The sequence below is a fragment of the Gadus morhua genome, chromosome 2 (assembly GCF_902167405.1).
Source record: "Gadus morhua chromosome 2, gadMor3.0, whole genome shotgun sequence".
Lineage (NCBI taxonomy): Eukaryota > Metazoa > Chordata > Actinopteri > Gadiformes > Gadidae > Gadus > Gadus morhua.
This window is the reverse complement of record NC_044049.1, coordinates 17,964,283-17,992,245: the sequence shown is the minus strand read 5'-3', so window position 1 is coordinate 17,992,245 and position 27,963 is coordinate 17,964,283. Positions and strand designations below refer to the sequence as shown.

Sequence of the window (27,963 nt, the reverse complement as noted above, 5' to 3'; positions counted from 1 at the left end):
AGCGGCAGCCAGGAGGGACTACTTTTTTGTATTCTTTAATTAAACGGCTATTTTTTCACTTTCTTGGTTTCTTTTTAAATGTAGTGTGTCTATGACTTTCGTTTCGCCATAATAGTAACCGTTGTATAAAAGAAATAGATCACTTCAGTCAGTGGCATGTGCTCATTGTACCACTGTGAAGGGGGTCGCCGGCCCTCCGCTGTGCGTCGGGGCCGGACAACGCCCCTTAACAGTGGTATAATGAGCACATAGCACAGCCTGGCGTGATCTATTGCTTAAATATATAATAGTATAATATAATTGTATATATCATAATATCACGGCCAAAAGCTCTGTGCGCCTCCGGATGGCCGTAGTGCGGGGAGCTCGCGTAGGGATTGGGCTTTGCGGGGTTTGTTTACCGGCGTTGCTATGGTTACCGGTCTTGTAAGGAAGCACGTCAATTCTCGGCGCGACAATTCTCCCGCACAGAGCAGAACTGTGGCCTATTCCACACATTTTAATTTTCTTAATTATAATTATATTATTCCTTTTTACTGAATTAGTTTTTTATTACAAAAAAAAAAACTTGGTGTTGCCGGTGTGCAACACCGAGTAAACGGTGTTGGCCTCAACACCGGCAACACCGGTAATACCGTATACCACGGCAACCCCTACTTGGCGATGTGGATTTTGGGAACGAATACAATAGACTATCGTATTTCAAATTCAAACTGAAACAGTGTTATGGAGGGTCCTTACATTCAAACCTCCTATGTCAATCATTTGAGGGTATAGCATTTCTTAGTATCAAGGGTATCATGATATGGCATTGTTTTCCCTCATGGCGATACAATAGCAAATAAGAAGACAATAAAACAATTATATTGATTTCCAGCCCAGCCCTAGATGCAATAGATTCAGAACTGTCTAATTTATTATTAAATAGCAATAATGAAAGCTGGATATGTCAGGATTGGGGCAGCAGTTAATTGTTCGATTTATCTGATTGTTTGGGTATTCTCCGATTGCCACCATATCTACCTTGACCCCCTTAATGGTCCGCACAGACCAAACCCGTGGCTTTTGCTGTGAGAACAAACGTTGGATACAACTCGGGGCCCAACGATGAAGTTCCTGTGCAGGGCATGGCCATATCCTTCGAAGCCAAAGACTTCCTGCATATCAAAGAGGTGAGCTTCTTCCCAGCCATAACAACTGTGCATGTGTGTGTGTGTGTGTGTGTGTGTGTGTGTGTGTGTGTGTGTGTGTGTGTGTTTGTGTGTGTGTGTGTGTGTGTGTGTGTGTGTGTGTGTGTGTGTGTGTGTGTGTGTGTGTGTGTGTGTGTGTGTGTGTGTGTGTGGTGTATGTGTGTGTGTGTGTTAGAGATGCGCGGATGGACTATTATTAGGGCCCTATGAAATCCGCGATAACGAAAACGCGGACGGAATCACGGAATTGGACAATAAAAACGGAATCAACTGATAATTTTTTTTTTATTTTTTTTTATTATTTTTTTTTTATTAAGCAGGAAAGTATTAAAAGTAACAAAGTTACAATTTAAAACGGGCCTGTCTTAGTAAAATAACTGATTTCCAGCAGGTTCCTGTTCTTTAGCACATATAACATGCAACAGGGACAAGGCACATCAGACGTCACATTTACAATATGCAGCGGAATGCAGCGGAATTCGCCATTATTTTGGTGAAATTCAGTTTCAAGGGAAAAGGGAAACAACACAGGTGACATTAACGTCACTGAATTTTTAGCAGTCACTCGCACAACAATGTTAAAAAAAAATCCCCGGTCCACCACGCAAACAATAGGTCCCGCTCCTAACAAGAAGCCGAAGAAGAAGTTGAAGCGCCCGTAATTCGGTTCTAACCCCAAATTCAGAGCCGAACAATATCCAAAACACTTCTATCACTCAGGTGTTTTGTAGAATATGTCAACATACTATCGATTGGAAACGCAAAGATACGTGAGATGACCACTTGAAGTCCAAAATCCATATGAAAAACAATGAACGCCGTAGCCAGGGCACGCCCCTTCAAACAACAATTTGAGTTTATAAAAAAAGAGTTTATAAGCACTTTAATATTTATGTCATGTTTTTATTTGAAGCACTAAAAACAGTGCAATGTTGTGATGTTTTAATAAATGTAGTCTTCTATCTGATTAAATTGTATTCGTTCGCACTTATTTGACACTCGTTCTGATGATTTTAAGTGTAAAAACGGAATTAATGAAAATTAAAACGGAAAAAACGGAATTTGGAAAAAAATAAAACGGAATTTGGAAAAAAATAAAACGGATTTCATATGGCCCTATATTATTTCATCCGCAACCGCATCACAAAACGCTAGATCCGCCCGCCATCCATCCGCAAGAATTTTTTTTACCCAATTTTCAAAACCGCACCCGCCCGCCATCCGCCTGTTGTTTTTAGGTATGCGCTGCTACGAGTGGTAGGCTACAATGACTGGCTGTTTTAAAATATAACTTATACGAAACAAAATAACCCAGGCAGTTTCATCTACGAGACGTTAAAGCTTCTTCCAATACTGACAGCTGTCTCATAACTTGCAGGTTTGTGGAGACGCAACATGGGACGGATCGTCACTTAATTTAAACTTTTTTGCTTCCGTTAGTGTGTGTGTGTGTGTGTGTGTGTGTGTGTGTGTGTGTGTGTGTGTGTGTGTGTTTGTGTGTGTGTGTGTGTGTGTGTGTGTGTGTGTTTGTGATATTAGAGACAGAGAGGACTCAGTGAAACATCGGAAAACACCAATTCCGCGAAAGATGAACCTTTATTGATAGCTTCTATCAGACAATGCCTTTTTTATGAAGAAACAACAGGCAGAAAAAAATATTATACAAAATAAATAAATATATTAATGCATTAGGCCTAGCCTTTAGCTCAATCACTTCAGCCTTTGGGAACAGTAAATTAAATAACAACCTGCGGATTGAACTACTACCAGCCACTCAAACTACTACAAACATATGAAACTAGTTCATATTAGTTTCATATCAAACTAGCCAGTCAGTCAAACTAGGTATGAAACTATAACTACCAAATGAAACTATAACCTGCATATCAAACCTCAACCAGCCAGTCAAAATACAAGACACATATCATGAAACTACAACCACTATACAAAACTTAAACTACTCAAACTAAATAAAAAAAAACGGCATATAGGCTATTGTGTCTCCTAAGCCTTAAGCTATCAATTGTGGTGCGCCCAAAACGCAAGCTTTAAACGTAGCCATCCTAATTTAACCAAAATAAACCTCTGCTGATATGCCTAACCTTTGTTCTATTTAGAATGTGTCTTAGCACTATGGAGGAATAAGATAGCATCCACAGTGTCAGGATTCAGGCGAGAGCGCCTGGCTTCTATAACGCGCCCTGCTGCACTGAAGGAGCGCTCACTCGCAGCACTTGTTGCTGGAACGCAAAGAATACGCTTTGCCAGGTGCTGTAGTCGTGGGAACGACTGGCCTTGTTTCTCCCAAAAGGAGAGTAGATTTACCTCTGCTGATCCCGCGTCTACATGGAAATTTGTAGAGGAGTACCCCTCTACCTCATCCACAATTAGGCCTGCTGTATCCTCCTCCCATTCCGTAAAGTCAATCCTTGGCTTTTTCGGTATTGCGCCCTCACCTACAAAAGACAGATGGAATATAATATTGATCCATGTCGGTACATAGCCTAAAATTTTACACTTATAATGAAAAACACACAATCAAGAGCCTAATTAGACTTAATAGCCTAAGCAAAGTATTGACTCACCACCTAGCTCTGTTGCTGGCATGGGCTCGGTGACTGGGTTGATTTCTTCTCCATCATGACTGAGACGGACATCTTCCTCTGGTAAAAGCTCCCGAACTTGCTTAAGCACTTCTCGTCTGTCCTCTTCTGCCAGCATTTTAAGGGACTTGAATTTCGGGTGGAGAAAGGTGGCAATTTTATGAGTAGCAGTAGGGCACATCTTATCACCAAGCAGGGCAGACGCGCGAGAGCGCAGAGTTTTCATATAAGGTGGGTCTCCAAACTTGGGCTCACAGTGTTTTTTGAGCTTGGAAAACCAGAGCAACACCATGTGAATCGTTGGGTAAAGTTCCCCTTCAAGCTCGGTGATTGCTTACTTGAAAATGGTGAGAAAGTCGATCAAGTGTGTGAGTTGATCCTGGTGGATGCCATCAAGGCGATGTTCTTGGTCTCTGTTCTGTAGCAGCTCTCTTATATCGTGATATTGTCTCTATGGATTCCAACATAGTGAATTTACTGTTCCACCGCACATCACATTCTTGATTCACGGTGTGCTTTAGGCTGGCGATCGCACCGGTTCGCTTCAGGTAAGCAACAAGCTCTTTGCAGTAATCCATCAGGTCCACTACATCCTCAATGCTGTCGGAATCAGCGCCCTTTGTACTGAACGTATGTCTCAGCACCGTGTTAATGATGTGTGCGGAGCATGGAATCCAGTGATAGGATCGGAGTGCGGCCTTTATGTTTGAGCCCTGGTCACTGACAAAAACTATTTTGTCTGTCTGTATTCCGTAACACACTGGTAATCTGCTCATGGAGGTTTTCGCTGGTTTTTTTCAGGGTAGGGTCAAATTCCACAGTTGCCAAAATACGATTTACCAGCTTCCACTCACTGATGTAGTGGCACGTAAGGACCTGGTGTATTGCCCTCTTTTTAAACTCATCAGTCCACATATCTGTGGTTACGGCAATACCACCGTTGCTGCCTTAGAGCTCTCTGGATGGCATCCGAAAGTGTCTTCTTATCAATGGTAGCCTGCTTCTTTTGCCCGAGTCGCAGACCGTTGCCTATGGGGTAAGATGGCACCAGCGTCAACGCACCGAATTTAGCCCCTATGTCAATTAACGTCTGGGCCACTTTGTGAAATCCTTTACCAGACACTATATCGAACGGGCGCATATCAGAGAGGCACAGGTCCACACATGAATCTGTCAGCTTTGATTTGACATCCTGTGGTACTCTATTGGATCTCGACGGACGAAACTTGTCATAAGGCTTGTGGAGGTTTGAGCTTTAGCACACTTGTGATGCACCATGTTAGACGTACCCGTCTTGTGACTGTCATGGACATAGACACCTTCGCAGCTTTTGCAAATGACATAGCCTGCACTGGTGTCATCTGGATTCACCACTTCATAAAAATGTTCCAGGACAGCACTTTTCGACCTTCTCTTTCCTTTGTTTTTAGTTCTCCCTTTTTTATCTTTTCCCTAACTACCTTCGCCTGCGCTGCCATCTTCTCAGATAAACGCTGTATGCATATAGGCCCTACATGGAACTAGGCCAATTTACTGCCTGATGAGAATTGGATTATTTCAAAATGTGCTTGGAAGTAGGTAACGACATTTAACAATGTGTATATATTTGTTGAATTTCTTTGGTTAAACCGCCAACCGCCCGAATTTAATTAAATATTATTTTTTGTCACGTCACCCGCCCGATCCGCGGTTTAACCGCGGAGTCCGCGGGTGTAACCGCCAACCGCGCATCTCTAGTGGTGTGTTGTGTGTGTGTGTGTGTGTGTGGTGTGTGTGTGTGTGTGTGTGTGTGTGTGTTGTGTGTGTGTGTGTGGTGGTGTGGTGCACAACTGCGAGTGTTTGTGCAGACTGCGTTCAAGCCAGCCGACCCATCGAGATCGGCAGTCAAGCCAGCCGACCCAGTTTTTTGCTGTACCTGTTTATACTAGCCATTACGGTAATAGCGTCTCAGAACTAGTTTAAAATAAAAGCATTCGTCGGGTACATACAAAAAGACAGTCAATAAAAGCAAATACTATCAAAGGAAGTGTACGGCCGTTGTGATATTTACTTTAAAAATAAAAGCCCACCAAATATGAGACATATTACATATGATTTTGGATTTGATTTAAAAGAAAATGCCCTGTTATTCCAGGCTCATTTCACATCAGAGTCATAGTTCAAAACCCCATAGGGTCACCCAAGAAGTTTCAGAACATTCTGATGTGGAGTTTCAAAATAAAAGCCCACCAAACATTCCAATATGAGACATATTACATATGATTTTGGATTCGATTTAAAAGAAAATGCCCTGTTATTCCATGCTCATTTCACTTCAGGGTTATAGTTCAAAACCCTATAGGGTTACCCAAGACGTTTCAGAACATTCTGATGTGGAGTTTCAAAATAAAAGCCCACCAAACATTCCAATATGAGACATATTACATAAGATTTTGGATTCGATTTAAAAGAAAATGCCCTGTTATTCCAGCTCATTACAATTCAGGATTATAGTTCACGACCCCCATAGGGTCACCCAAGAAGTTTCAGAACATTCTGACGTGGAGTTCAAAATAAAAGCCCACTAGATATTGAAATATGAGACATTAGATATGATTTAGACATGAATTGGATTAAATTTAAAAGGAAACGCCCTGTTATTCCAGACTCATTACACTTCAGGGTCATAGTTCACAACCCCATAGTGATACCCAAGAAGTTTCAGGATATTCTGATGTGTAGTTTCAAATTAAAAGCCCACAAGATATTGAAATATGAGACTTATTACATATTTTTTTGGTTTCGATTTAAAAGAAAATGCCCTGTTATTCCAGGCTCATTTCACTTCAGGGCGATAAGTCAAGACCCCATAAGGTCACCCAAGAAGTCTCAGGACATTCTGATGTGTAGTTTCAAAATAAAAGCCCACTAGATATTGAAATATGAGACATATTAGATATGATTTTGGATTAAATTTAAAAGGAAACTCCCAGTTATTCCAGACTCATTCCACTTCAGGGTCACAGTTTAAGACCCCATAGTGTCACCCAAGAAGTTTCAGGATATTCTGATGTGTAGTTTCAAATTAAAAGCCCTCTAGATATTGAAATATGAGACATTAGATATGATTTAGATATGAATTTGGATTAAATTTAAAAAGAAACGCCCTGTTATTCCAGACTCATTCCACATCAGGGTCATAGTTCACAACCCCATAGTGATACCCACGAAGTTTCAGGATATTCTGATTTGTAGTTTCAAATTAAAAGCCCACTAGATATTGAAATATGAGACTTATTTCATATTTTTTTTGATTCAATTTAAAAGGAAACTCCCTGTTATTCCAGACTCATTCCACTTCACGGTCACAGTTTACGACCCCATAGTGTCACCCAAGAAGTTTCAGGATATTCTGATGTGTAGTTTCAAATTAAAAGCCCACTAGATATTGAAATATGAGACTTATTACACATTTTTTTGGTTTCGATTTAAAAGAAAATGCCCTGTTATTCCAGGCTCATTTAACTTCAGGGCGATAATTCAAGACCCCATAAAGTCACCCAAGAAGTTTCAGGACATTCTGATGTGTAGTTTCAAATTAAAAGCCCACTAGATATTGAAACATGAGACTTATTACATATAGTTTGAAACTACACATCAGAATATCCTGAAACTTCTTGGGTGACACTATGGGGTCGTAAACTGTGATCCTGAAGTGGAATGAGTCTGGAATAACAGGGTGTTTCCTTCTAATGTCTCAATAGACATTAGAAGGACCGACAGATATCTAATGGGCTTTTAATTTAAAACTACACATCAGAATATCCTGAAACTTCTTGGGTATCGCTATGGGGTTGTGAACTATGACCCTGACGTGGAATGAGTCTGGAATAACAGGGCGTTTCCTTTTAAATTTAATCCAAAATCCAATCTAATGTCTCATATTTCAATATCTAGTGGGCTTTTAATTTGAAACTATACATCAAAATATCCTGAAACTTCTTGGGTGACACTATAGGGTCTTAAACTGTGACCCTGACGTTGAATGAGTCTGGAATAACAGGGAGTTTCCTTTTAAATTGAAACCAAAAAAATATGTAATAAGTCTCATATTTCAATATCTAGTGGGCTTTTAATTTGAAACTACACATCAGAATGTCCTGAAACTGTTTGGGAGACACTATAGCTGTGTTCGAAATCGTTCCCTATCATGGATGTAGTGCACTAAATAGGGTGCACGCCATTTTGTAGGGTGTTCGAATTCTCAGTGGTCCACTATATAGGGCACTATATAGTGGACTTAAAATAGAGTACATACGATGTTCCATACATGTTACTCCCGTATACCACAATGCAATGCGGTCGTGCTTTTCCGGAGGAGAAGAAGAAGCTGAATAACCGCGAAAACGAATACATTTAATGATGGAGTCTCCGGCTTTCGTTTAGAAATGTCAACAATTTATTTGTGATTTAACATAGAATATTTAACATTCAAAATTAATAAAAAAAATACTTGAACAAGGAAATGTAACATTCAACATCAATACAACCTCCAGCTTTCCTCGTGAGTGCCTGGTATGTTTACATGATATGGGCGCATCTGTCTGCGTCACACAAATACCCGGCGCATTTACTGACGCAAATGATGTTTAGAAATTTCAGCGTAGTGTCCGAATTCTCGTTCCCTATTCCCTATATAGTGCACTAAATCATGTACACTATATAGGGAATAGGGTACGAGTGTATAGGGAACGATTTCGAACACAGCTTATGGGGTCGTGAACTATGACCCTCAAGTGGAATGAGTCTGGAATAACAGGGCATTTCCTTTTAAATGTAATCCAAAATAATATGTGATATGTCTCATATTTCAATATCTAGTGGGCTATTAGTTTGAAACCAAACATCAGAATATCCTGAAACTGTTTGGGAGACACTATGGGGTCGTGAACTATGACCCTCAAGTGGAATGAGTCTGGAATAAAAGGGCGTTTCCTTTTAAATGTAATCCAAATTCACATCTAAATCATACCTAATGTCTCATATTTCAATATCTAGTGGACTTTTAATTTGAAACAACACATCAGAATGTCCTGAAACTGTTTGGGAGACACTATGGGGTCGTGAACTATGACCCTCAAGTGGAATGAGTCTGGAAAAACAGGGCATTTCCTTTTAAATGTAATCCAAAATAATATGTAATATGTCTCATATTTCAATATCTAGTGGGCTTTTAGTTTGAAACTAAACATCAGAATATCCTGAAACTGTTTGGGAGACACTATGGGGTCGTGAACTATGACCCCTCAAGTGGAATGAGTCTGGAATAACAGGGCGTTTCATTTTAAATGTAATCCAAATTCATATGTAATAAGTCTCATATTTCAATTTCTAGTGGGCTTTTAAGTTGAAATTACACATCAGAATATACTGAAACTTCTTGGGTGACACTATGGGGTCGTGAACTATGACCCTGATGTGGAATGAGTCTGGAATAACAGGGCGTTTCCTTTTAAATTTAATCCAAAATCATATCTAATATGTCTCATATTTCAATATCTAGTGGGCTTTTAATTTGAAACTACACATCAGAATGTCCTGAAACTGTTTGGGAGAAACTATGGGGTCGTGAACTATGACCCTCAAGTGGAATGAGTCTGGAATAACAGGGCGTTTCCTTTTAAATGTAATCCAAAATAATATGTAATATGTCTCATTTCAATAACTAGTGGGCTTTTAATTTGAAACTAAACATCAGAATATCCTGAAACTGTTTGGGAGAGACTATGGGGTCGTGAACTATGACCCTCAAGGGGAATGAGTCTGGAATAACAGGGCGTTTCATTTTAAATTTAATCCAAATTCATCTGTCATAAGTCTCATATTTCAATTTCTAGTGGGCTTTTAATTTGAAATTATGCATCAGAATATCCTGAAACTTCTTGGGTGACACTATGGGGTCGTGAACTATGACCCTGACGTGAAATGAGTCTGGGATAACAGGGCGTTTCATTTTAAATCTCCAATAAACTATTGGTATAAGCTTACATTTGTCAATTAGTTGGGCTTTTATTTTGCAAGTAAATATCACAACGTCCGTACACTTCCTTTGATAGTATTTGCTTTTAATGGCTGTCTTTCGGCATGTATCAGACAAAAGCTTTTATTTTGAAACTAGTTCTGACGCGCTGAGGCGCTATTACCGTAATGGCTAGTATATACAGGTACGGCAAAAAACTGGGTCGGCTGGCTTGACCGCCGATCTCGATGGGTTGGCTGGCTTGACCGCAGTGTGTGCAGGGGCGCAACTGCCTACTTTCTGGGGGGTATGCAGACACATAGCAGGCGCTCCCCCCCCCTTTGACCTGGGCACAAATTTGACCTAAAACACACTCTGATATTGAATCAACAAAATCATTTTGAGTGCACCAGGACAGATATCCAGTGTTTTTTTTAGAGGCAGCCTTTCTAAGATGCTCTGCCAGTGTAACATCGTACCGTGCTATGAGATCAAGGATATCCAGAAAATTTCCATTTCTAGGATTTCCTAAGTGTGCATTTTGTCCCCCTCAGTGGCAGGTTTCTTTCTACAAGGAAGAGTATGCAGTCGATCACTCGGGTCAACAGGTTCTCTGCAATTCGCTGTCAATAGTTTTACCTAGGCATAAGCGGGATGCCAATTCTTTCCACATCAGATAAGCATTTATGTGGTAACCACTTGTTTCATGGTGCTTCAGTATCTTTGAAAGACACTGCCAGTTATTATACCCCACCACAAGGCGCGTGTCAGCAACTCTAGCTTCACCAAAAAGCTTACATGCAAAACAATAGACTCTGTTAGAACTGTTGGAGTACAGTAACCAATAGGGGTGGGAAAAATAATCGATTCTTCGATGCATCGCAATACTGTGTAGAACGATTCAGTCTCGATTCAGATACGATGATAATCTTTTCTTTTTTTTTTTTGTATTAAGTTATTTACTTTTGGATTATTAACAGAGTTATAGAGTATCAACTTTATAACTCCGTTTTTACTGGGTCTGTTGACATAAAACAAAGAAATGCATAGAGATTGAAGTAAAACAAAATAACACAAACACGTTCCTTTATTTTTCTTGCTATTATCCGTTATATTTAGTAGGCTCCATTCTGATCAGTACACAGTTGCAAGACAACAGTAACCTGTTGTTTTACTAATAGTAGATTTAGCTAACCTGATTATTTACAAGCCTCCTCTTGATACACTGACATAAAAACGACTGTCTTTCAACCACTTTGAAAAGCTTTCTTTCATCCCTGCGCACCCTTTCTCCTTCCCAATCTTTCTTTTTCTATGTTGTGACCCTGAGGGCTTTCTTCTCTGCCTCTCCGTATTGAGGTACGTGTCATCAGATGACAATGCGGTTCAAATGAAGACACTCTGGCGCTCGCCTCCAGGGCGTGATTGAGGGGGCGCCCACTGGAGCGCCATGTGGGGAGGAGGGGGGAGGGAGGCGAAGGAGCGGGGGGGCGCCTTATCAGTGTCGTTCCTTCCTCTGTTATTGATCATCATATCATGTACACAAACGCTGTTAAATACAGAAAATGACGACTCCAATTTTTTTACTTCCATCGCTTTGGTGCCCCCTCTGGTGCGGCGCCCCTATGCGCCGCATATAGTGCATACCCACTTTTTGCGCCACTGTGTGTGTGTGTGTGTGTGTGTGTGTGTACGTGTGTGCACGAGGGCGAGCAAACAGAGGCAAAAATGCTTGTGGTTAAGGCAATTGTTACTGGGAGCTTTAGCATCTAGCATCGCATGCTGCCTTCCATAGAAGTACAACAACGACTGGTGGATTGGCCGGCTGGTGAAGGAGGGCTGCGAGGTGGGCTTCATCCCCAGCCCCGTCAAACTGGAGAACACCCGCCTGCTGCAGGAACAGAGGATGAGACAGAACCGACTCAGCTCCAGGTAACCTAAAGTACTTAACAGAGTAGGGGAAGTCATCCCACAGAGGACTCCTTTCAGAAACCAGGATCGTTCCACCTGTCGACACATTGCACAATGCAGTTTATTCTGATTGTTCTCGGTAGCTTCGACCCTTGAAGGATGAGCTCAGCAAGAACATTATTGCACTCAAACAATGTTATGTTGTTATATGTTATACTAATAAGCTGGTACATGAGATGATGCAATCAGCTGAGAGAACATTCTGCCACCACAGTAAATCTGGAGGGAGCTCTAGCCTAGACGTCGCCACAGGGACCCGCAGACCCACCCCACCCGGCACAGGTGAGGTCACCCATACTGTTCAGTCACTTTGAAAGAGAGTGATAATCTATACAATCTGCATGCATACATTACCCTTGCACACACCCAAAACGTTAATGCGATTATTATTTTTTTCAAATCATATGAAGTGAGAGAGAACAAAGAGAGACTTGTGAGTGTACTCACAAAACCTGCATGCCCACATACATAGTACCTTTGAAAACACAGCAATTAAAATTAGAAGCACAATACAGAACTCTTGCACAAGCACACTACTTGTGCATTCTTATTCATTCAATTTAAAATAACGATGTGATTCTAAATTCAAATGCTCGCTACATATCCAATAGATATTGAGATAATTTGAATGAATCCAGGCAATGGTTTATAAAATATTGTAATATTTTGACATGGATGTATATATTTTATTTTAAAATATTTCACTCAGATTGTGCATACTATTTTGGGATATTTGGAAACCCCAATTAAAAAAATGTCAGACCTCATTTACTTAGTATAAACCCTGATTTATGTAAAAAAAAAAAAAAAAAACGAATAGAATGGAAATGCTTTTTCAAATTGTACAATAAATCTATTGAATGCACTATAAAAAGATAAAGAAAGAGGTGATTAAATAATGAACATGTTAAACAACAACATCAAAACAATAAGAAATCTCAAAACAAAAAGGACACATAATAGTTACCCCACCCCCCCCAGAAAACCACAACTCACAGGTTTCCTGTAGACTGAACATTGGATACTTCTAGAACAACTAAGGAGTAAACATTTATTTTGACTGTGCATGCTTGCGTTACAGCGTTTGAAAGTTTGGATGATGTTCAAGGTAGGCAGATAAATTGTATTTATTTGCTTACCTTGATTGTTATCAAAACTTTCAAACGCATCAGTGGGCTCCGACTCCGAACCATGCTCTGAACTCTCTCTGAACTTTTCACAAGCAACTGTATCAGGTGCATGGTTATCAACTGTATCAGGTGCAAGGTTATCAACTGTATCAGGTGCAAGGTTATCAACTGTATCAGGTGCAAGGTTATCAGCGAATTAACGATCATAGAATACTGCAGTGAGAACGTTGTAGGCAGATGTTACAGCTGTTACAGCTGTGGGCCTTAAACTCCTCTTCTGTCATTAAGAAATAAATACACTGTGGTCTAGTCTAGTGAGTAGACTAGACCACATCCGTTTGTTTTTTTGATCACTAGTATCAACAGAAAGTAATGGAATGAGAGGGGAGAAAAATGGATTTGCCATGACATTTCTTGCGTATACATGAGAGTGTGAGATGGATGCTGAAAGTGTGAGTGACCCGCCAGATGCGTGAGAGTGGGCAACCCTGGTTTAAGAATGGTTCAAGCTAATATCATCAGTAAGCTGGCATCAGCCAGGGAGCTAACTTGGAGCATAAATGCATTGCATGAAATGAATTAATCAATATCATGAACCAATTAGCATCATACCTACAATTTCATATGACATATTTATCCAATAAATAAACTACCTAGCATAGTTAAAAATGATGAAACACACTGTCCTTACTATTAGAAACGACCACAGAGAGTTGAGCAGCGGCAGATCCCTAATATTCTCATGATTTTTACTGAGGATTTGAGACAAGGTGAGCTCAGATAGTGGCAACTTAATGTTATTCAAAGCAATCATTGTAGCCCTTCAGAATGAAAGGAACTAAATAACACTAACATTAAGTAGCCGGTTTTATTATAAGTTAGGCTATAAGCAGATTCAGAGGCTAATATCAATCATGTATAGTACATGCTTGTAGAGGGGTATGTCCATCAGCAGATAGTGAGCAAGAAGATGTGACAGAGGATGATGGAGGTGAAAAGAGTGAGGGAAATGAAGGCTACTCTAAGGGTGAGGAGAAGGAAGAGGCGAGGACAGAAGAGGAAGGGGAGAAAAGTGAGAGCACTGCAGACCAGCATTTGATGGACCCAGGACTATGGCCAGAGAAGCCTTACAGATCATTAGAGACACAGAATTGTTTGCAGACTGGCTTGTAAAGATGCAAAAGAGCAGACAAAGCCCAAATGGCACCCAAAGTAATGGAAGGCCATCCATTCCCAAATTATCTTCAGTACGTAAAGTCAGCCAATTGGCGTTAGAGGCGTTTTTCCTTTTTTTTATGCATGAGATACATGGATCAAGAGAGGAAGAGTGTCCACAAAGACTGCTTTTGTATTAACACCAGACTTTTGTGCTTGAGCCCTGACTGTCGGACAGAACAAGCCTCTCATTTACGCTATCAGGTGGTAGGGTAATGTGGTTCCTGCTATGGGACTCTGCTCTACCCAATAACCGAGCCCAAATGATCCACAATGTCAAGATTCATGTATCAAGAAACTTATTTAAACCATATATTTTTTATGGACATAATACAAAAAGGGTCTGGGAATAGTTCATTGACGATATGCCATAGCTCTACTCATAGCTGAACCTCAATACCATTGGGGATATTATTCCTTTCCCCTGCGACACAACTCTTCATTCAACACATCTTTTCCACTCTGGCTTTTTTGTCATTCAATTTTAATTTCTTCGTATCTTTCTGTGAAGCACACCAATGACCCAACCTGCAATAATTTGGTTCCGCCCCATGTTGCTGTACCATTTCTCTGGTGCTTAAAATGCACATTGTCCTCTGTTGTTTGATATGGTCACGTAAAACCCGGTCAATGTAATCTCGGTAGCTCATTAGACTGTAATCTCAAAAAGTACACATTCTGTTTCTCTCAGCAGATCAGTCTGGCCTTGATCCTGTAGAAAGCATTTCCAAAAAAGGTTAAATTCTAGAACCAATCAGCATTCGAGTTGATGGTGGGTGCCACCCATTCAAGGCCAGACTGGTATTCATTGTGAAACGCAAATTAGGAATGTCTCACAAGGCCAACTCTTTAGACCTTTAGTAACCAATGTCTCTCGCTAAGACGATGCACCTTCCCTGTTGACTCCAAAACCTGTGACTGTGACATCTTTCTCTGTACCGTCCTTTGCTGTTTGTTTTCTCCCACTGCATCTCACATGCTTTCATTCTATCTTTCTATCCTTTTACCATTTTCCCCTTTTCTTCTCTTGTGTTACTTTCTCCCCATCCTTTCCTCCATTCAACCCTACTACTTCCCACTCTTCCTTCTTCTTCTCCTCCTCCTCCTCTCTCCCCTGTCTCTTGCTGTATTGCTGGTCTTTCTCTATGTATCACCCCCCTCCCACCCTGCTTCCCCTCCTCCCTCCCCCTCCCCAGCTCACGTCGACATGACCACCGTGACCTTTGATGTTGACCCTCTCGACCTGGACTTTGAGGAGCCCCCTGACAGTCAGGGGGACCCTCGCTCCCCTAAGGGCACCTCTGGCAGCGTCACGTCCCCACAAGCCAACGCACATCGGCTGCCCTTCTTTAAGAAGGTAACACTGCAGGTGTGGGAAACTGCATATGGATTCCCAGCCACAAGCTGGCCTTGCTAACGACTTCCCCCCCGCCCCCTGTTCCCCACCACCACCAACACCAACACACATGCACCCACCGTGAACCCTCAGTCCGCTTGTCCTCTGAAATGCTTCCAGGCATTACTGCTTCTCTGCTTCCAGAATGTCACAGCTCTGTTGTTTCACTAACCCACCCCAAAATGGGCCGTTCTGAATGCCTGTTCCTGCATCTAACACTGATTGGCCCAGTTAGTTATGGATCTATAAAGGTAAGGCAAAGATGTGTTTGGATTTGGGTTGTTCATGTGTGTGTCAACCGGGAGAGGCAGGGCACTGAATTGCAAGCGTCTGTGCCGAGCCTCTCAAAGTCCCCTTTCGTCTGAGTGGGATATTAACACAATGTGAACTGTGTTTGTCCCTGTCTCCCCTGTCTTGCTAATCTTCTGGTGGGCCTTGTTTTGTGTGTTTGCTGAATGAATACCTTAGGTGGGCCAGCTAAACAGAAACAGAAATCGGTGAGTGTGTTTGGTTCTTTAATGACACTAATGCCGGACACTTAACTCGAAATCCGTGGACAGATCACGGAAACACGCCGATTTCCGTGATGTGGCCACGGAATTCGCTCCAATGCAAGTTAATGACGCTGATGTTCCGTGGCTCACACACGGATCCCCGTTTCAACGAGCGAGTCGACCACGGGGGCTTAACTCAAAACCCGGGGTGGTCTCACTAAAACACTTAAATTGTCCTTGTTGTGTCCACGGAAGTTGCTCCAATGCAAGTAAATGACAATGATATTCCGTGGCACACACACAGATTCCCGTTTCAATCTGTCTGTGTGCCACATTTGACCACAGCGGGGGCTTAACTCAAAATCCGCGGTGGTCTGACGGAATCACTTCAATTGTCCGTGATGTCGCCACGGAATTTGCTCCAATGCAAGTAAATGACACTGTTATTCCGTGGCTCACACACGGATATCGGCGTGTTTCCGTGATGTGTCCACGGATTTCGAGTTAAGCGTCTGACCGTAGTCATTTCACAGATTCCTGTGAGACCATGTTGCCCAATACTGTCCTGACTCCCTTACCTGTTCACATTACCACTACCTTTTGCACGCTCCTGCGTAGTGTAGGGTGTCCCACTTGGACGATGGGTGTAATGGCAGTGGTATTTGGCCCTCGAGATGGTCCTATGAATGGGGCATCCATTCGTAGGACCATCCATGAATGTATCCATCCATGGCTACAGATGGTTGGTCCGCCACCACCGCAAAGAGCCAAAATGTAACCAGATCTTATCAATAAGTTAATCTTAAATGTTAACTTTTCTTAGTTTTGTTGATATGTCAGATGATAAAATCAGATGATGTGTAGTTAAGCTGTGTCAAAACCATGTAATTTACAAATGTAGCATTTGTGTGCCACAAGCCTACCACTACAGTAGTCAGTGGATGAAAGTAATTATTAACTAGAATATTTGATGTATAAAGGGTTAGTATAGTTGCCAATGCTACTAGTGAGGTAAACGACTCTGCATTGTCAACCAATAATGTGCACTGAATCTGTCCCGTTTCGTAGTTTAGAGGTCGCTCAAAGCAGAGTGGTAGGGAGTAGGGACAGAATTGGAACAAGGCCTGACCTAACTCTCACCCCCCTAGTCAGCTTCCTCCTTCTCGACGCTGGCTTGCTCATCCATTTTTTGGTTTCATCTTGTAGACCCTTGCTGTAACAAAGAAATCTTCCAGAAAAAAATAATGTGAAGCCTAAAAACCAAATAAATTAAAACAAATGTCCTCCGTGGCTTTGTCAGTATGGGAGTGAGTATGGATGATGGACTTAGGGGCCTTGGTAGGGCTGCACATCTCTGCACACTGATTGCTCAATGTACAACAGGTTTGGAGCCTCAGAAAATTTACTTTAGTTTCTGGTTGTCATAAGATTTGTATCATTCTTTGTCAGCTAGCAGCCAAAACACACCAAAATATTGTTTCGTAACATATGGGTAGGTAGAATTCCGATACTTATTCACTGTTGTTATAACTTGTTCTCGCCTAACTTGTATAACTTAATCTCCATGCAGAGTTAATCATACGGTACAACCTGAGTAGATTACAGATTGAGGCAAAACAGCTATAGCTTCCGCCCAACCCAGTTCCTACACTCACACTCAAACCTATAAACATCTACAACCTGGTTGCTGTATGCCGGCAGGGGGTACAAGAGGGGTCCATTGAGTCCTTGTGTGGTTAGTGTGTATTAATTAATGTACGAGCGACCTTCAGCTCAATGGAAATGTCTGTATCTGCATGTGCATGTCTTGAATAACGGCTATGGACAGAGGTCCTTCATCCATACTTTCACCAAAGTCTGGAATGGCATTCCCCATCACATTAGAGTATTACAATCCATCACACAGTTCAAAAAAGCATATAAACTGTTACTCCTCAACACATACACTTGTAGACACTGACTTTTATTGATCACAGTCTATGCTCAGTCTGCTGTCCATATGATTGTCCTACTGATGTTTGACGTGCTATGTCCCTGATATGTGTTGTATGTAAATGTGACGTGCGATGTGCCTTGTCCCTGTTACATGTGCTGCAGAACAGGAACCTGCTGGAAATCAGCTATTTTACTGAGACAGGCCCATTTTATATTGTAACTTTGTTACTTCTAACACTTTCCTGTATAATAAATAAAATGAAAAGAAAGATGAGTATACCCGTGAGTGTGTGTTTTGTGTGTGCTCTTGCGCAAGCATTTCGAGAGCGGACCTGTGCGTTCCATTGCTTTCATATTCCCCTCTCTCATTGAACCTTGGAGCAGATGGAGCACGTTCCCCCCTACGACGTAGTCCCATCCATGAGGCCCATTATCCTTGTAGGACCCTCGCTGAAGGGTTATGAGGTGATCCTTACACCACACCAAGCCCAAACTGCACACATTACTGCCCCAGAGCCACCAGTCTCCCTAATCCTCATGCCTCGTGGTTTCCAGGTGACTGACATGATGCAGAAAGCGCTCTTTGATTTCCTGAAGCACAAGTTTGAGGGCAGGTAGGAGAAAGATGTGAACCAATTAAATCACTAAGTGATACCGTACCACTTGACAATCCCTCCATCCCCCCCCTGCACTTTGAAAGATTAAACCCTGGCCCTATTGCACATCTCCCATGCATATCTAGTTTTAATATTATATATATTTATAATATTCTTAATTTCTGTTTAAAATTTATTTTATTCTATTGCATTTTATTTCTTTTTCAAGAACAGAAAATACAGAGAATGTCACGCAAACATTTAATTGCACATCCTCTATGTAGTATGTGACAAATAAAAATCTTTATGTCTTGAATCTTGATTAAATGGCGGTAGAACTTGAACCAGGTTCTGATCCCCCGACCACCAACCCACTGACTCTCTGATTGTGCTTGCAGGATATCCATCACTAGGGTGACGGCGGACATCTCCCTGGCCAAGCGCTCCGTCCTCAACAACCCAAGCAAACACACCATCATCGAGCGGTCCAGCACCCGCTCCAGCCTTGGTAGGTACTTACCCACCGTGGCGGAGCCGGGTGGGATACTGGGTTCAACCGCCCACTCCCTGAAGTAGAGGACATGATTTAAAGATCAAGCAAAAGGAAAATAAAAAAATCGATGTATTTTGTTGCATTTTTTACTTGTTGGAATCTTAAGATTCCGGAATAACGTTCTTTTAACATTCCTTTTTCCTTTTAATTTAAATGAAAATGGACTATGGGTTATAAAGTGGAAAATTATTTAGATATTGATGATTTTCAGAATTCCAACAGATCAGCAGAAGATTGATATTCCATGTAGTAGATAGATAGTGATTGAGTAAAATATAATTTGGTAAAGAGATGTTAGCTTTCTCGAGCTAGGATTTTTTTAAAGGTGACATATTATACCAGGTGTGAGTGTGATTGGTCATTACCACACCTGGTGGTATAATAGGTAAGCTTTAAGTTCCTTACACCCTCATCATTGTCATTTTCAATTTCTGTTACTACTGAAACTTTATGAACCCCCCTGAAATCTATTGTTGGCTAGACCACAACGTTCAGTTCATTATTTCACCTGGGTATATCTCGATATAAAGGAAAGGATTTTGTTTCTCGATGGAGAGTAAGGATAAGGATAATGGCGTGCAAATACCTTTCCATCCTCTATGTGGTTTTTATCCGTACATGTGATTTCCATCTTCATTTGACCTTCACTATCTTTTTTTAAGTGCTAAAATATTTCTTGTTTTTTAATAAGCAGGGTCCGTAGCAGAACTAAGATCAGGAAATGGTTTTGTTTGTGTTTACTGGAGTAATAGAAAACTGTTTATAAACAAAACAACATAGATAGAATACAATTTATTGCTAAATTTGTAATTTAGAATACAGGTTTTACTTTTACTTGATTAAGTGTCCACTCTGGGACATTTTAGGTATTGCTTGGCTATTCGATATGAAACATAATGTCATACCATAATGACCTGTCAAGGCAGCCAATGCAGAACGGATTCATATTTCATCCAAAACCAAACCCTCCGTATGGCCCTAGCAGTAGGGCTCAGCCATGATCCTGCCATACCCCAACTGCTCAATCCGAGTCTTATGATGTGGCCTCTTGTCTCTCTCTGTTCATCCTGTCTTCCTTGCCCTTCGCCGGCCCATCCCATCCCTCCCATCCGCCCGTCCGCTTGCCGTGCAACCCCCCCCCCCCCCCCCCCCACACCTCTCCGCCCCACTCTTGACCTCTCCACCTCTCCAGACGTGTTGGGTACGTATGACCTCTCCCTGGCAGGAACAAAAGCACACTGCATCTCTCCGTTCCCCACTCCATCCTTTGTCTTGTTCCAACATGCCATGTTTGTCGGCACATCTTCATTTTCGTCTGCTTGCCTGTCATGTCTCTCTCACAACATCTCTCAGGTCTTAAGTTGATGATTACAAAAAAAAGAGTGGGGTGACATTCCATCCTCTGGCAGCCATCATTCCACTGCATTATTTGCAATAGATGAATATAATAATGGTGCTCCAGTGCCATGCAGGAGATCCCGCTGCTAGTGTGTGTGGAGATGGACGGTTGAACATCGATTGTGCACACTGATTGCTCAATGTTTGGCCGCTACTAACCTGCAACCAAATTTGTCTACAACTTAGACAAATTCCAATCAAATGTGTTGACGTGGCATAAAGTATTGAACTTGAACTTGAAATGTTGTCCATCCTCCACCCGGGCAACAGGGTCTTTCCCCATCTCCCTCATGGAGCATGGGGCCTTTGGCTCCTGCACTGGCTGGGCGAGGGGTGGCTGGGCCTGGGGTGCTGCAGGCTGGATGCAGTGGTGGCTAGCCGCAGATTGCCACGCTGGTTCGATTTGGCTGTGTCTAAATGGAACTCTCCATCCGCTTCGATACTCTTCTTGTCGATAGTCGCCGACGTGCATGAGACAGTAACACTAACATGCCGGTTATATGCGTGTGTGCAACGTGCAAAATAATGAATTAACTAAATCCACATTGAAACAATCGATTTTTGAATTGAGCTCTCAACTTAGTCAACAGATGTTAAATCTCACTGTCTGTTTGCCTGTTTTTTGGATGCTTTCTCTCTCTCCAGCCGAGGTGCAGAGCGAGATCGAGCGTATCTTTGAGCTGGCTCGCACCTTGCAGCTGGTGGCCCTCGATGCAGACACCATCAACCATCCCTCTCAGCTGGCAAAGACCTCCCTGGCCCCGATCATCGTCTACATCAAAATAGCATCTCCTAAGGTATGGACAGAAAATTAAAATTCTGCGTACCGCTTACATCTGTAAATATATCTGTGAATATCTGTCAATATTCTATAACACTCCGGGTGCTCTGGCCGGAGTCCTGGAGCTCTTTATCTACATAATATCATATTATACATATATATCTATATCATATAATATATATTATCATGGCCAAAAGCTGTATCTCCAGACGATATTATGAATCTCAAAAGACTGTGTCGGGTTCTCCGACGTCTCTGGTTCTTCCACTTCCCCATCAATCTAAGGTAGAAGGTAGAAACGCAACATGGAGGAGAAAGGGATTGTCGCCCGCGATTGTCTCCCGCCGGAGCCCTGCTGCCCGCTGACGAGGCACCACTCTCTCGGAAGCGGGCAGCATGCCTCGCTGCGGTTGGGGGGACCTCGGCGGTGGGGCCTTGCGGCGGTGTTGCTTCGCGGCGGCGGGCAGCGGGGCTCCGGCAGTAGACAATCGCAGGCAACAATCCCTTTCTTCCTTTTTGGCTGTGATAATACATATTATCACGGCCAAAAGCTGTGTGCGCCTCCAGACGATATTATGAATCTCAAACGACTGTGTCTGAAGTAGACTGAACCACGACATGGAGGAGAAAGGGATTTTTGCCCGCAATTGTCTCCCGCCGGAGCCCCGCCGGAGCCCCGCTGCCCGCCGACGAGGCACCATCGCCTCAGTAGCAGGCAGCGTGCCTCGCGGCGGTGGTGCCTCGCGGCGGTGGTGCCCAGCGGCTGCGGGCAGCGGGGCTCCGGCGGGAGACAATCGAGGGCATCAATCCCTTTCTCCTCCATGTCGCGGTTCATGTACTTCAAGGAGTCAAAGCAAAAGTTCCTTTCCCCCAATTCCTTCTCCACCATGGCTGAGATAACCCCCACTACGAGTCTCGTTGTGATAATACCAGATACGTCAGAGAACACAACGTGTTAAGTGCCATAGCACCAACAGCAGAACTGTTATCCAAATAACAAAGAAGTGTACAACAGTTGTAGCTCATTGTCTCATTGGCGGACCAAATTCTCTGGGCGGGCAAAGCAGAGAAGGGGAGGTAACATTAACTTATGATCTGCATTGAATATGGCATTGAATATGGCAAGGATGTAAGCATGCTTCTTGACAGCAGTTTATGTAATGTGTCGGCCACATCTGAAGATATTGAGTGGTGTTGTGTTGATCTAGGTGCTTCAGAGACTCATCAAGTCAAGAGGAAAGTCCCAAGCCAAGCACCTGAACGTGCAGATGGTCGCTGCGGACAAGTTGGCCCAATGCCCTCCTGTGAGTTCCTTTTTGTGACCCTTAACCCATCTCAAAACAAACCTTACAATACATTGTACAAAAAGGTGTCTGGGCAAAGCAATATGTACAACTTTTAGGATATGAGTAACAGGCAAAACAGCTTATAAACTTAATGAATGAAACTATTGAAAAACACAAAATAGAAACAGGACCAGGTGAACTAATTCTGACGTTTGTGCCCAGGAACTGTTTGACATCATCCTGGACGAGAACCAGCTGGAGGATGCCTGTGAGCACCTCGCTGACTACCTGGAGGCCTACTGGAAGGCTACCCACCCCCCGAGCAGCAACCCACCCAACCCCTTACTGAACCGTACCATGGCCACAGCCGCCCTGGCCGCCTCCCCAGAACCGGTCTCTAACCTGCAGGTACAGGTGCTCACCTCCCTGCGCAGAAACCTGGATATCTGGCCCGGCCTGGAAGGCCACGTCGAGGGGAAGGAAGATGAGCACACTCTCTAGTGGCCCGCTGGGGGGGGTGGGGAAGGAAAGGAGAGAAGAATCCGGCTACGTCAGAACATAAGCTCTGCATATGTGCTGCGCCGCTGCCTTCCCGTTTAGATAAGGGAAAGGAGCGTTCCCACGATGATGCATCCTGCCGATAGCAACAACATAAAACACAACTGGGAACTGTGCAGATAGGTATAGTTGCGAGGATTGGGGTACAAACAAGAATACAAGACAAACACCTTCTCTCTGACTCATTAGTCGTAGTTCCTGTTCTCCTGGTTTACATGGGTGTGATCTGGCCAGCCACCCACAGAAATGCAGCATATTGCTAACCTTTTTGATCTAACCAGTTTGCTGTTAACAATAGTCAACACCAATTTCAGGAAAAGGAAGAGCTTTTCTCCACACCTTGTTAGGCAGGCTCGAGCAGTCTCCGTACAATGCAATTAATAAAGTTAAGCACAGAGCATATTATGAAATCTTTGGGATGCAAATGTTATTTGGACTAGGTCTTAAGAAAGAGTGGCCGTCATAGATTTGTCAGAGCGGCTCATGGGATGCTAATGTCAGCCATTTGGTAGAGACTTCTTTCCAAAGCATTGCTGGGATATTTTTCTATCAAACCACAAACCCTGTAATGCAAATGGCATGCTCATACACAGGACAGGACCTCTGGAAGCACTCTGTCCTAATCTATCTGACTCTTTTTTATTTGAACAGCAGGATGCAGAACGACTTTGATTAATGCTTCCATAGAAAAGTCTCGAGAGTTGTTCAAAGAGGCAGCCAGAAAATAGCAGAATAGGGCAAGATTTGAAAAAAATACCAATCACAACCAACATTAAACAATAATGAAATGGCTGCTTTCTCTCTGCTCCCTCCAACCCTACCGTTCACTGCTATTAATATGATTTACATTAAGTACCTATGATTGACAGGCAAGATGGACTCCTTGAACCAATCAGGGTATAGATGTCAGTAATTGGTCACAGTCTAAACTCAAAATTGTCTCATACAGAGTTATGCCTAATAAACCAGAACAGATATTCTTACAGAGCATTTCACTCAGTCATAGTTGACCGATGCCATCAACTTACCTTATGTACCTACCTACAGCACCATTAACTGCCTGGGAATGTGTAATAGTTTGGAGGGCGAATCATTGCTAAATGTGATGTTAAAGATTGGATGCATGTGAGGTGTGTATAACTGCTAATTGTATTAATACTGATCTTTTTATTGAGGATAATGTTTCAAAAATTACAAATGCCGTGTTTCCATCCAACTTTACCTGGTTTTCAGAATTAAATTGATATAATTTCTTTGTGAGGGCCATTGGTCATGTTAGACTGTCCAACAAAAAATAGAACCTCATTCACAGGATCACCCCCACTTACAGTGTGTGGATATGGATGGCAACCCAGCTACAAATAACTTGTTTTGCATGAATGCTAATATTTAGACAATAAGAAACATGCCTATTACTGGCTTATCTCTGTTGTCTCCCTCATAACTGCATGGCTTTGCTTTACCGTTTGTCTCTCTGCATGCAATGTGTGTGTGTGTGTGTGTGTGTGTGTGTGTGTGTGTGTGTGTGTGTGTGTGTGTATGTGTGTGTATGTGTTTGTTTCCACAACACATGGGTATGGCTGAATCCAGGGACCCTACCTGTTACCAGGAGAACAGAAGAGAGAAATTCCTCTAACAGAGTGCGGTGGGAGTGGCAGTCTCCATGACTACCTGACAGACCTTGGGGGAAAGCCTCAACCCCCGCCTCAGCAACATCCCCAGCAACAGAAGACAAACCTGCGGTCCTCGCGTGGCCAGCTGCGGAGCGGCAGTGGGCGGGGCCTGTCCCGGCAAGACACCTTTGACTCGGAGACGCAGGGCAGCCGCGACTCGGCCTACACTGAGGCCGGCGATTCGTGCATGGACATCGAGACGGATCCCTGCGAAGACTCCCAGCCCTACGGCGGAGGAGGGGGGGGCCTGCGCCCGGCGGCACACCACAGCCGCCAGGCCTCCTGGGAAGACGAGGGGGCGGAGCCGGACCAGGAGAACCTGAACCAGCCCGTCATGCCCAGCCAGCAGCCGCGTCATGGACGCGGCAAGCTGCGGGAGCGCTACTGCCAGGACACGTCCGAGACGGGGAACAACGTGGGTCGCAACAAGAACCAGGACGACTGGGGGAGGGATGTTTACATTCGCTAAACACGTGACCTCAACCCCCACCGCACTACACCACCGTACCAGTATAGAAGGGTTGATGGCAAGGGTGGGGAGGTGTGTTGAAAGGGAAGTAGGTCAAGTGTGGCTTTTGGAGCCTTTTCAAGCAGCACTATGATTTTATTCATATTTTTCTTCACTTTAGAGTACAGTGTAAAGAAACACATCCCCTGTCATCCTGAACATGTTATTTTAGCAATTCAATTAATTTGTTGGAATTTATATAACGTACCGGTCTGTTGTAGGTCTTTTTGTCCCGCCCTTCCTTACATAAATACTGCATGAACCCCACTGAATTTAATTGGAAGCACGACACAGGGTTGATTTTTAGGCTTAACTCTTTGGTCAAAGTGCACAAGGTGAAGGCTTACCAAGCCTTGGCCACCCCTGTCCTCGGGTCTGAGATCATCATCCTCATGTACAGTGTGGGCTTTCTCTTTCCTTCTTTCAACTCCCACTTACTCGATTGCTGCTGGAATGAAACGTTTTTTCAATTGATTTATTTTGAATGTGGGGAATAGATTTTCACACCTTCCATTATGAAAACACCCAGACCTTAAAACGATTATCTAGTGGGGAGGTTGAAACAGCAAGGAATTGTCGACTTGGTTTCACACATGGCAACTCCCTCTCTCTCTCTCTCTCTTCTGGATCGACCTGGTAAACTAATTGTACTTACTGTTTACGTCAAACGCCTTCTTGCACGTTGCTCTAGGTTTTGCGGGTGCTGCAAGGCAATAGCTTTGGTCACTGTCGTGTTCACTCATACATCGGTTTCAATGGCTACACTCAGACTGACTTCATGCCCAAATGAGACGTTTACACACATTCACACATGCCTTGACTCAACAAAAATGGACGAACAACAAACTCACAAACATTTCTATAGAACCATCTCATGTAGATCGCTTACATTCGGTAGGAATGCATTGGTGTGTGATTGAAGTCTCCTGCCTTATTCACCGACATCACACGGCGCACAACCCCAATCCAGAAGTGCCGAAATGTCTCTCCAAGCCATGGCTGCCTACATCGAGGTAGGATGTCTTAACCGTCTAAAACTTGTTTGCATACCATGTGTGTGTCTTTGTCTATTGTCTATTGAACCCTCAACACCATAGCCCTCAACGGTTGCTATACAGAACATTAAGGTTTTTTTTGCAATAGCTTTGTTCATGTTTTATTGCTTACTGAAGAAAACTTTTTTTAATTTATATATATATATATATATTAGAGCTGTCAGTTAAACTCGTTATTAACGGCGTTAACGCAAACCAATTTTAACGGCGTCAAAAAATTATCGCGCGATTAACGCGATTGTTTTATTTAAAGAAAATACAATTTTTTTATTTTTTTTCTTTGGCTCAAAACATAGAAGCAGTAGCCTGACTGCTATGTTCAAATGACATTTGTTCAAAGCAGTCATTTAATTGCACTATAGGCTCTTTTTTTGTATCGTCCTGTTTTGATTGTTTAGTATATGCCAATGTTGTTATCAATAAAAAATTATTTGCACAAGGCAAGCCGATGCACTTCACCATGCTGATAAGATAATTAAAATGAGAAGAATTCTGGGACAAAAAGATCAAGGGATATTTGGCATAGAAAAATAATTTGCGATTAAACGCGATTAATCGTGAGTTAACTATGACATTAATGCGATTAATCACGATTAAATATTTTAATCGCTTGACAGCTCTAATATATATACAAAAAATATTTAGTGTGGTGATGTACTCACTAAATCCCCAACTGCTAGAAAAAGTATTCAGTTCGTGTTTTTTTTTCTTGTCTTTAGTGATGGTAGATAAGATGAGTACCACGCTTGACAGGAAGACAGGTGCAATCTAAGTGTCTCGGAAGGAGACTTTGGCCTGGTTTGTCTTGAGTCAAATAAATATTAAATTATGATCGATAAATAACGTTATTGTTGCATTATCGCAATTGTTTAAAAAAATAGATATCATATGTATCATTGGTGCCTGATTGTAGCTACAATATGCTTTTTCTGCCTTTCATTTTTAATCTGTGGATAAATTCGTATTTTAAGTAAAAATTGAAATCAGAAATATTGTGTTGTCTTTTTTTTTGACGAGGTGTCAACACGGTATTTGATAGATGATAGATACTTTTAATAACCCTTAAAAGGAAATTACACTGCCACCGCAGCTTTGAGGAACACGACACAGAGAAAAAAACAGAACATAAAACAGGTCTTGTCAGTATGATCCGTTGCTCCAATTCCATGCAAATATTTGAACTTGTGGCACACCTGTGTATCTTAAAGGTACGGCCACACTGAACACGTTACGCGCGTTACTGTGCGTTCACACCAAACGCAACGGGGCGACAGGATCCCATACAAAGTGAACGTATAGACGCGTATCGGGCGAATTTTTCGCGAGAGAAAACCGGCGTCAAGTTTTGATTTGTCGCGCCACATTTTCGCCGTGCACAGGCGAGCGTGTTCACGAGGATTTGTGGCGTGACAAATTCACTCGAGTTTAAGTATTTGAACTTTGACGCGAATTTCGCGTGATGACTGCCAATCAGCGTTCAACAGCGTGGCCACTGAGTCACATGTGTAACGTAACAGCCAATCAGCGTTTAACCGTCAAACTCAGTGCAGTGCAGTCCGGGGTGAACTGCAGCATGGAGGAGAAAGTGAATGTTGCCGTTTGCGACTCCCGGAGCTCTATATA

At 42.6% G+C, this 27,963-nt stretch overlaps 1 protein-coding gene across 9 annotated transcripts in view; it reads left to right on the top strand.

Annotated features, from left to right (window-relative positions):
• Window positions 1-27,330, top strand: part of cacnb1 (calcium channel, voltage-dependent, beta 1 subunit) — a 56,610-nt gene extending 29,280 nt beyond the window's left edge. For 3 of the 9 annotated variants that reach the window (XM_030381672.1, XM_030381717.1, XM_030381731.1), the window contains 12 exons: window positions 1,050-1,172; window positions 11,587-11,723; window positions 11,977-12,044; window positions 15,304-15,476; window positions 18,317-18,397; window positions 18,488-18,546; window positions 18,927-19,036; window positions 20,274-20,282; window positions 21,125-21,276; window positions 22,469-22,564; window positions 22,769-22,954; window positions 24,695-27,330. In XM_030381672.1, the coding sequence (XP_030237532.1) occupies window positions 1,050-1,172; window positions 11,587-11,723; window positions 11,977-12,044; window positions 15,304-15,476; window positions 18,317-18,397; window positions 18,488-18,546; window positions 18,927-19,036; window positions 20,274-20,282; window positions 21,125-21,276; window positions 22,469-22,564; window positions 22,769-22,954; window positions 24,695-25,246 (1,746 nt within the window). In that variant the 3' untranslated portion in view covers window positions 25,247-27,330. Of the gene's footprint in view, window positions 1-1,049; window positions 1,173-11,586; window positions 11,724-11,976; window positions 12,045-15,303; window positions 15,477-15,971; window positions 16,001-18,313; window positions 18,398-18,487; window positions 18,547-18,926; window positions 19,037-20,273; window positions 20,283-21,124; window positions 21,277-22,468; window positions 22,565-22,768; window positions 22,955-24,694 lie in introns of all 9 variants that reach the window. The other 6 variants (XM_030381709.1, XM_030381679.1, XM_030381692.1 and 3 more) reach the window with 6 other exon arrangements.
• Window positions 27,331-27,963: the final 633 nt, after the last annotated feature.